This window comes from Engystomops pustulosus, chromosome 4 (assembly GCF_040894005.1).
Source record: "Engystomops pustulosus chromosome 4, aEngPut4.maternal, whole genome shotgun sequence".
NCBI classification, from domain to species: domain Eukaryota; kingdom Metazoa; phylum Chordata; class Amphibia; order Anura; family Leptodactylidae; genus Engystomops; species Engystomops pustulosus.
The window spans coordinates 14,633,960-14,644,812 of NC_092414.1; the positions used below are offsets into that span (position 1 = coordinate 14,633,960).

A 10,853-nucleotide genomic window follows, 5' to 3' on the forward strand; every position below is an offset into this window, starting at 1 on the left:
TAGACTTTTTGGAAAAATTTGAGTAGTTCTGTGAATGTGTAGGATTGAGCAGTCATATCACCTCATGTAGTTAAAGTATTTGTGTTGAGTGTAAGTATATTGAGGCTTTCCTGTAATGCATCCGGTGTGAGGCAGTGTGGGGGGATCTTGTTATGACTCCTGGGAGGGGAAGGTTATGCTTTATGCAGATGCCTCATTGATACTTCTTGCTGATGCCTTCGGTGCAGGCTCTAAGGTAACAGGATTGGTCAAACAATTTGGAGCATTCTGACGGGTAAGGGTAAATGGGTTAAAATCTGTCCTGAATTATCTAGATGTTTTTTCTACGGGTGTAATTGAGGGGTTAACCCACACTAACTGTAATTAGGAATCCATTCAACACTTCGATGTGAGTATATACGACTTAATGTTATGTTGTTACTACAAAGTACCCCTTCCAGACTGTCAATTTGGCATCTTTTCCTTATTCAGCCGGGTGCTGGGGTTTACCTATTTAAAATGTTGTTGTATCTCAGATTTTATGTATTGCATAATTTTCCGTTTAAGATCCCAGATGCAATTTTCTTTATACTTGATAACTAATTAAGGAAATATATATGGAATTGGTAAAGGTCAAGGGTTAGGTTGGAAATTCTCCTTTGTCCTAAGGATTGAGGTGGATTTTTGTCTCCTAAATGTAACCTTTATTGTTTAGCAAGTCACACACAACTCTTAATTGATTGGGAGGTTAAATTTATTTAAAATAATTATGGACAACAATGGGAGATTATTTTTTTTTTAAGAAACTGAGTATTTTTTTCTATACTAGAACATGATGCTCAGTTCTGTTACTAATGGAAGGTTCCCCACAATATCTTATATACAATGGAGGGGCTGAGAGTCACTTAGAATAAGACTAAGGCTGGATTCACATTTTCCGTGATTAAGGGTGTGAGAAGTGATATGCCATAGACTGACCACTGTGCTGGAAACTGAACTTTGCATGCAATATTGAAATACTGTATATCAATATACTAATGATAAATATGGGCCTGTGAAGTTTCCTGTGAAGTCACTATTCTCTTTGAAAGTAATATTTCTTAGTTACAAATTCTTAACCAGTTGCTCCCAGATCCAAACAGTGGGTAAAATACACATAATGCAGCATGAAGGGGCTCGGTGAAGGTGGTGGTGAAGGTGTGTAAGTGTCTGATGGGGTCACACAGCTCATAGAAGGACAACTCCCCCGCCTCATAATCCAGACAGATCCGGACTCTATCACTGGAGATATTGTCAGGTAACTGGATTACTTTCCCGTCATGTATAACCGAATACTTGCTATTATTCCCCATCAAACTCCAGGACTTGTTATTATCTCCAAAGTATGACTGGCGCCCCCTCCTGTCTATACTGGGGTAACACATCCCGACCCTCCACCACCCTGATCTACTGATCTCCACATCCCAGTAATGTCGTCCTGAGGTAAATCTCCTGCAACTTATCACTTGAGTACAATGGAATCTCTCTGCTGTTTCTGGACGATTCTGCTCTTCTTGTGTCCAGGTTGCAGTTTTCAGGTCGTCTGATATATGGAGATTATTATGAGCCGTGTTTACATCCAGTAATATGTCTCCAGGACCCTCCACATAGATCCCGATCCTTATACCTGATATTATGTCACATAATGTGTGTAATGTGTCTGAGATCACAGTCACATCCAGATCATCTACATCATGGCGCTGGTTATCATGTCCCCCTGTGTCCTCATCACCTCCCCCCTCCTCAGGATCACACAAGTCACCTGTGTCTGGTTCCTGTAACACAGTCAGTGGATCAGTCATGTTACACAGCTCCTCAATGTGCCTCATCTTCCTGGACAGCTCGTCCTTCTGTATCTCCAGCTTCTGGATCAGAGCAGATAGTGAGAGGGACTCTTCCTTCTCCTGCCTGGAGATCTCACTCAGGACCCTCTTCTCCAGGTCGTCCAGTTGTTTTCTGATGTCAATAAACAGGGCAGTGACTCTCTCAGCTTCTCCAGAGGCTTTTTTTTTAGCATTTCTCCTGCGCTCTTCCAGGCTCTTGACTCTTTCTGTTGTCTCTTCTCTCTTTGTGATCAAATTGCGGTGAACATTTCTCATGCTCTTCTTCTTCTTCTCAGAGGCCTCATCCAGCATCTCCACCTGGTGCCCCCGATGCTCGCCAGCCACACTGCAGGACACACAGATACAAGTAGCATCTTCAGTACAGTAATACCTTAAAAGCTCCTTATGGACAGAACATTTCCAGTTCTCCAGGGAAGTGCTGGGGTCAGATAAGACGTGTTCTGGTGACTTGCTGTGGACTTTCAGATGTTTATCACACAGAGAAGCCTCACACATCAGACAGGACTTCACAGCAGGTACAGGAGAGTCCACACAGTAAGTGCAGCAGATCCCAGTGATCTCCTCTTGGTTTGGCTGAGTAGCCAGGAAACATTCTGCTACGTTATGGAGATTTATGTTCCTCATCAGTGGTGGTCGCTCCTGAAACCTTTTTCTGCATTCAGGACATGTATAACCTCCAGACCCGTCCTGTGTATCCAGCACACGATCAATACAGACCCGGCAATAATTGTGTCCACATCTCAGCATTACAGGATCTTTAAAAACACATAAACAGATGGAGCAGAGCAGCTCCTCTTTTAGATCAGCAGAAGCCATGACTGATAGAAGAAGGAAGAAACAAAACTTCTTGTGCCACAGGTCGGACAAGATGGAAAGTTGGAGTCACGCCTACTCACTGAACTCCCTATAAACGTTTTAATGTTTTTGTCCTTGAAGATTTACAGTCTGTATTATGTTTACCACTCTTTTTTTTTATTTTACGACGTTTCATAGAAATAAAAAAAATGTAGCATGACTTGGTAGCAAAAGCCACAGCCCATCATACATAATAAATAACCATTAAATAAAGGAACAGACTCACCCATTATGAATAAAATAAAGATGCAATGTTTATTAATAACTACTAATTATTCAAATATTTAAATCGCAAATTAATAAGCATAAATAATTGATGAAAATCTCATAAAACGATAATGGGGGTCATTTACTAAGGGCCCGATTCTCATTTTCCCGAAGTGTTACCCGAATATTTGCGATTTGCGCCGATTTTCCCTGTATTGCCCCGGGATTTTGGCGCACGCGATCGGATTTTGGCACATCGGCGCCGGCATGCACGCGACGAAATCGGGGGGCGTGGCCGAACGGAAACCCGACGTATTCGGAAAAAACGCAGCATTTTTTTAAAAAAATGTGTTGCGAAAATTGCACTTACCTTCACCAGGTGTAGGCCGGTGAATTTCAGGGCATTCCAGCGGGCCTCGGCGGACTTCAGCGCAGGAACTGCCTTAGTGAATCCCGGCAGGACCCGAATCCACCACAGAGAACGCACTGCTATATCGCGAATGGACCGGGTAAGTAAATCTGCCCCAATGTCTCCAACATAAATGAGTGTCCACCCGATGGTGACAAGTCCTACTAACAAACATTGCAAAAGTCCATAATAAAAACAACACTTCTAAATCTACTCTTACACGAACAAGTGCCCTTTGGGCATATGTCCGGCGCGATGGAGAGGAGGAGGGCAGACCCCCTACTCTCTCCATAGAAATTCAAAGGCCATACGACCATGCACACGGGGAAAGATAAGACATGTCCTACCCTTTCCTTGTGTAGAGAGCGGCACAGTGCCGCATGTGTGTAGCACCGTATTGCTCCGTGCGGCCATTGCCGTCTATGGGGGACGTATGTCCCTCTTACGGTAGTGTGAATGCGGCCAAAGGCTGGAGGGCAGGGCGCTTCTTAGAGCATCCAGATGATTCTGCAGATTGACCAGGGTGATCTCTTCTATTTATGTCAATCAAATTTCTGCTGACCAACATCTTCCAAGAGATACTCTTCAAGCACAGTCTGACGATGGTTGACCAATCCCCTAAAATCAGAAGGTTCAGAAGACAATGGTTTCAGTGTTCGTATATAGTTTTTTCACTCTGCCAACTGAAAAAGATGAACTTTGAGCCAACTATTTATAGTCTCTTACAGTCTTAAACCAATACAACTAAATGTATTTAGAGAATATTCTGACCTTTTAGAACATTCCAGAGACTATGACGCATTAACACGAAGTTGCCTAGCAATAACTGTGAACTAAGGCTATGTAAATTACCGCATAGTATTCCTAAATATTCCATTATTTTGATATGTAGGTTGCTTTAGTTATATTGATTGTGGCAATGTAATTTTTTTTTTCAAAGTGGTTTCTCATATCACTGCCTGAAAAAATGGTTTTGGGGAGGGAGTCTAATGTGTTAGGCCTCATTCACACAGCTACGTGTTTGTCCAGACCGGATGGTAAGACACTGTAGGGCACATTTACTAAGAACAGTGCAAACTGCACTATGGGCTCACAATCTAATCATCCTAGGCATATGTTTTGGATTGTGGGAGGAAAACAGAGGATCCGGAGGAAACCCATGCAAACACGAAGAGAACATACAAACTCTTTGCAGATGTTGACCTGGATGGGACTTGCACTCAGGACCGTGCTAGTGCTAACCACTGAGCCACCATGCTGTAAATGTGCCCCTGTATCCTCACCACACAGTGACCGTGTTCCATAAACATCTATGGAGGCCATGATCTGGACGCAAATTGTGCGGCCAGATTATAGGTCCCTATGTGGTTGTGTGAATGGGACTTTACTGTAAGGAAGCTGGAATTCAGGAGTAGATGTCACTTCCCGCCTCTTTCTTCTTCTTTCTATCTCCAGAAGAACAGGAGGAAAGATGGCTGCAGTCTCAGGGAGTATAATACTGTGGTTATTTCACACTCTTGCGACCAAATACTCCTCACACGTCATGTACTATTGTAGAATTAGCTTCTACATCATATATGAGAGGATTTTTACCTCAGAAATACTTACCACAGGAGTTCATGTAGTCACCATGTACTGATCCGTTATCTTACACATGGCAGACATGACTGTGATATATGTCAGCTTATTACCTCACACTCGGTACGTATTGCGGCCTAATGTTACTTAGGGGTATTATGTGAACATGACTGAAGGAGAGCAAGAAGTCACCATTGCTCTCCAAGTTACCTCACACAATGCAGACATGGCTAATCTAGGTGGAGCTGCTTTACACAGTGATTTCTATTGGAGTGGAGTTACCTCACATACTGTAGATATTGCTGATTATATTGTAAGACTTATCTCATATAATTATCAAATACTATTATTACATTATTATCACATACTCCGGACATGGCTGAAGTATTACCTCATGGATTCAGGTAACAACCATGTCACTTCATGTATCTGTTCCCCTCACTCTAGAACTGTTATGGCTGCTCATATGTGCACTTGCTGTAGACATGGCTTATATTTTACATATTACTGGTCTATACTGCAGCATTATGAGTCCTGGTGTGCTATGGAAGACAGGGGTTAAGGTATAATAGGGTGGACAGGGGTTAAGGATAGATATCAGCCATTATTGTGATCTCTATGGAGGAGGTCATATAAATCACACACCCTGGTGAAAGAGGACCAGCCGGGGAAGGAAAGAGAGAACATAGATCACGTGAAGACTGGAGGGTAACAGAACGCCTTATGTAAACCACTTGTAACCGCACTTTAATAAATTACCTGTAACACAAATATCAGTAAACTTTAATAGTATAAGTAACTTCCAAAATATGACAGAGACTTCTTGCTGGGTGGAAAATTAGGCCACAGATTTATTTTGTATATATTAACCCATAATTTCCAAAAATAAGGCACTTGGGATAGAATCACACATTTTTGAGCTCTGGAAGTTGTATGTCCAGCTGGACTCCCAGCTGGCAAGTCGGACAACCAAGCAACCACCATGGTCCTGTCCAGATATACTTATATCTCTGGACCCGAGGATGCTAGAGCCCCTGTAAATTGGGCCACTGTGATTTCCTGACGATAAGAAATCTAAAAATGTAGTCGCCCTCGGGCTGAGATCGACCATAACTCCATAACTGTCCCTAGTCAACGTATTGGTTTAAGAGTTTTTACTACTCATTGGGGGTCATTTACTAAGGGCCCGATTCGCGTTTTCCCGACGTGTTACCCGAATATTTCCGATGTGCGCCGATTTCCCCTGTATTTCCCCGGGATTTTGGCGCACACGATCGGATTGTGGCGCAACGGCGCCGGCATGCACGCGACGGAAATCGGGTGGCGCGGCCGAGCGAAAACCCGACGGATTCGGAAAAACCGCTGAATTTAAAAAAAGAAATGTGTCGCTTGGGACGCGCTCACCTTCACTAGAAATAGGCCGGTGAACTCCAGCGTGTTCAGATGCTTTTCAGCGCAGCAGCGCCACCTGGTGGATGGCAGAGGAACTACCTTCATGAATCCCGACCGGACCCGAATCCAGAGAACGCGCCGCTGGATCGCGAACAGACCGGGTAAGTAAATCTGCCCCATTGTCTCCTGTTCGAAAATGGAGGGAAAATCAGCTCAAGTCTTTGGAGACGATGCAGCTACAGAGATCCCTTGAAGCCCAGTACGTGCTCAGAGGCTGATGGATCAACTGCTGCTCTGAGTTTTGTAGATGTTAAATATCAATATAAATAGATATTTCTTGCAATTCCTAATTTGAGAATTAGGAACCACGATGATGAGCAATGTTTCAAAAAATCAGAAGCGATCCTTTGTTCCAGATATAAAGTAAAAAGTATTTAATGGACTTCAATAAAAATAAAGTAACAATATACAATGAAAAATATAAATAAATATAAAGTTACAAAAAGCAAAATAACTTAAAGATAAAATTTAAAAAGACCTGGTGTGGAACAAAGCTTTTGAGAATGAGGAGTCTTTGTGTTGTGTGTAAACAAAGAGACAAAAGACTGATGGTAATGTCCAATGATTTCTCTTTCCTCCTCACCCTCTCTCACACACCGTCTCCCTCCTAGTCACTAGTATGATAACTTTTTATACACAAACTAACATTTCCCAAGTGAATATTCCCAATCTCCTATTGGTTCATATTAATCCGTATACCATCTGAGGACCATAGATGATCTCATTCTAGTTCATAAATATGTAAACTTAAACTAATTAACTTATATATACATATGCTATTAACATATAGATGTGCTATTATAAAGGTTGTCTCGTCTGGCAGATACCAGTACTCCATGGGAACTCTGAGACCATAATGTACCATGACAAGTCAAGATAAATGACAATAGTTCAGAACAATAAAAGGAATTTGCATTTTACCAAAGGCACTGACCATATACCATCTGCCTTTATGTACAATGGAATATCCCCAACTATCTCATTCATTATGTTTATAATTCCCAATATAAAGCATATCTATATATTATACATAAATCTACATTCTACTACTGATACAATAATAATACATACAATAATACCATAATACATAATACTATCATGGAATTATATTTGTTCATCTTGAATGAATGTTTATCCTACATGAATACTTTTAAGAATAACACAATATCATAGACGTGTAATCATATGGTCTCACCCTATGCTAAAGTCATTTTGATTATATTAATATTTTACAGTAGAATGCTTGGGGTGGTGGGTTCAGGGGCTATGGTCTTCAGTTGTTCCGCCCACATATACTTGTACATTGGTTGGTCTGGTACATATATTTATACATCTTATTTTGGCCTCCTGCTGGTTGGTGTCCTAGAAAATGGTGGTGGATTCTAGATGCCATCTCCAAGTGGAAGTGGCTCTCCTGAACCGATGGTGTACTGTTAAGGGTAAAAGGCAGGTTGGACCAGATTTTGTAGTTCCAATGACTCCTCTTTGCAGGTGCTAATTGGTGAAAATCTTATTTATTTGGTACACAAAGAGGTTAATCCTTCGTCATGACACCTAGCACTACAAAGTTCTTGCAGACTTCCTGACCTGGCATGGTTTTGCTGACAATATTTAGTTACTGAATAGTCACAGCCATATTTTCATAAGGAAGAGGGAGATGATACAGCGATGGGGATGGTGTTGGGTGGGCGTGGGTGGCCACCTTGGCTGATAAGAAGCTGGTCTGGGTGCAGCTTCTGTGCCCCTGTAAACAAACAGGGGCATGGCCCAGATGTGGCTCTCTGATTCGGCATTTTAGGAGCCACCGCACATAGGAAATAGTTAGTCACTCACCCAAGCCTAGGGTGGGAAATGCAGCTTCTACAATCTACTAAAATGCCCAGCACAGTCCCCACAAAAATAATAAAATGTAATACTTACCGCTGGCAGAGGTGCACACATGCTATGACGCGTCCGTGTGGCTGCGAGTGACATCATAGCACGTGTGCAGCCAAAGCACATAGACGTAAAAAAATTGTGCTTGACCTATACTCAAGTATACACGGTAATTTATCCAATTACTTTTGAGCCCCTGAGATGAATGTATTAACAAAATTTTTAGTTCCTCACGTATTTATCCAATCATATTGTTCAACCCAGTAAGTCTGAACTTAAACTGCATCTGAATTGTTTTGTTCAAAAATTCATTGTGATGTAATGTAAAGCGCTATGGAATTTCATGGCGCTATATAGATAAAGATTATTATTATTATTATGTAAAAAACCAAAATTAGAAAAATGTTGTCTCTGTCCAAATATTTATGGACCGAACTGTAGATTCCGGTGAAATCAGTCTTGTCTTTGTTATTTCTTAGCTACAGATTTTTAACCAGTTACTTTCACATCCAAACAATGGACAAAATACACCTAACACAGCATGAAGGGGCTCGGTGAAGGTGGTGGTGAAGGTGTGTAAGTGTCTGATGGGGTCACATAGCTCATAGAAGGACAACTCCCCCGTCTCATAATCCAGACAGATCCGGACTCTATCACTGGAGATATTGTCACGTAACCGGATCTCATTACCATCGTGTATAACTGAGTACTTATTATTACTCCCCTGCAAACTCCAGGACTTGGTATTGTTTCCAATGTATGACTGCCACCCCCTCCGGTCTATACTGGGATAACACATCCCGACCCTCCAGAACCCGGATCTACTGCCCTCCACATCCCAGTAATGTCGTCCTGAGGTAAATCTCCGGCTGCTCATCACCTGAGGAGAATCCTGGAATCTCTCTGCTGTTTCGGGGAATTTTTGCTCTTTTTGTGTCCAGGTTGCAGTTTTCAGGTCGTCTGATATATGGAGATTATTATGAGCCGTGTTTACATCCAGTAATATGTCTCCAGGACCCTCCACATAGATCCCGCTCCTTATACCTGATATTATGTCACATAATGTGTGTAATGTGTCTGAGATCACAGTCACATCCAGACCATCTACATCATGGCGCTGGTTATCATGTCCCCCTGTGTCCTCATCACCTCCCCCCTCCTCAGGATCACACAAGTCACCTGTGTCTGGTTCCTGTAACACAGTCAGTGGATCAGTCATGTTACACAGCTCCTCAATGTGCCTCATCTTCCTGGACAGCTCGTCCTTCTGTATCTCCAGCTTCTGGATCAGAGCAGACAGTGAGAGGGACTTTTCCTTCTCCTGCCTGGAGATGTCACTCAGGACCCTCTTCTCCAGGTCGTCCAGTCGTCTCCTGATGTCTATAAACAGGGCAGTGACTCTCTCAGCTTCTCCAGATGCTTTTTCTTGAGCTTTTCTCCTGCTCTCCTCCAGACTCTGGACTCTCTCCTCAGTCTCCTCTCTCTTTGTGATCAATTTCTGCTGAACATTTCTTAGCCACTTCTTTTTCTTTTCAGAGGCCTCATCCAGTATCTCCAACTGGTGTCCCCGATGCTCGCTAGCCAAACTGCAGGACACACAGATACAAGTAGAATCTTCAGTACAGTAATACCTTAAGAGCTCCTTATGGACAGAACATTTCCTGTTCTCCAGGGAAGTGCTGGGGTCAGATAAGACGTGTTCTGGTGACTTGCTGTAAACTTTCAGGTGTTTATCACACAGAGAAGCCTCACACATCAGACAAGTCTTCACAGCAGGTACAGGAGAGTCCACACAGTAAGTGCAGCAGATCCCGGTGATCTCCTCTTGGTCTGACTGAGTAACCAGGAAACGTTCTGCTACATTATGGAGATTTATGTTCCTCATCAGTGCCGGACGCTCTTGAAACCTTTTTCTGCATTCAGGACAGGAATAACCTCCAGACCCGTCCTGTGTATCCAGCACACGATCAATACAGACCCGGCAATAATTGTGTCCACATCTCAGCATTACTGGATCCTTAAAAACACATAAACAGATGGAGCAGAGCAGCTCCTCTCTCAGATCCGCAGACGCCATGACTGATAGAAGGAGGAAAGAACAAAACTTATTGTGCCTCAGGCTGCACAAGGTGAAAAATCGGAGTCACACGTATTCGCTGAACTCCCTATAAACTTTTTCATTTCTTTGTCCTTCAAGATTTACAGTCTATGTTTACTACTCTCTGAAAAATACGATTCCTAGAAATAACAAAAAAATCACTGCACGACGTGGTAGCACATACCCTACCCGATTAAACAATATATACCAGACTCCAATTAGACAAAATAAGGTTGCAAACCTGTTTACTAAGGATTATTTATAATTAATTAAATTAAAAAATTCATTTATGAAACCAAAATATTGAAACTCCAAATTAATAACCGATCCCTTTAAGTATTATAAAATGATAACATCTTCAACACAAACCAAAGTCCACCCAGTAATAATCTGGTGACAAACATTGCCCTCTAAGGGCACATTCACATGGCCGTCAGCGGGGACGTACATGCAGCCGTAAAATTTGCGGCCGCATGTATGTCCCCATAGACGGCAATTGCGGCGCGGCGCAGATGCG

At 42.4% G+C, this 10,853-nt stretch overlaps 2 protein-coding genes across 2 annotated transcripts; both read right to left on the minus strand.

The window, feature by feature from the left end:
* Window positions 1-1,042: 1,042 nt before the first annotated feature.
* LOC140126125 (E3 ubiquitin/ISG15 ligase TRIM25-like) lies at window positions 1,043-2,706 on the minus strand. The gene has a single exon (XM_072145242.1). It carries the CDS (start codon window positions 2,676-2,678, stop codon window positions 1,080-1,082), a length of 1,599 nt encoding a protein of 532 aa, XP_072001343.1. The 5' UTR covers window positions 2,679-2,706; the 3' UTR covers window positions 1,043-1,079.
* Window positions 2,707-3,332: 626 nt separating this feature from the next.
* LOC140126124 (E3 ubiquitin/ISG15 ligase TRIM25-like) lies at window positions 3,333-10,591 on the minus strand. The gene is made up of 2 exons (XM_072145240.1): window positions 9,418-10,591; window positions 3,333-3,951 (listed from the first exon to the last, which is right to left on the minus strand). Exons 1-2 carry the CDS (start codon window positions 10,313-10,315, stop codon window positions 3,776-3,778), a joined length of 1,074 nt encoding a protein of 357 aa, XP_072001341.1. The 5' UTR covers window positions 10,316-10,591; the 3' UTR covers window positions 3,333-3,775.
* Window positions 10,592-10,853: the final 262 nt, after the last annotated feature.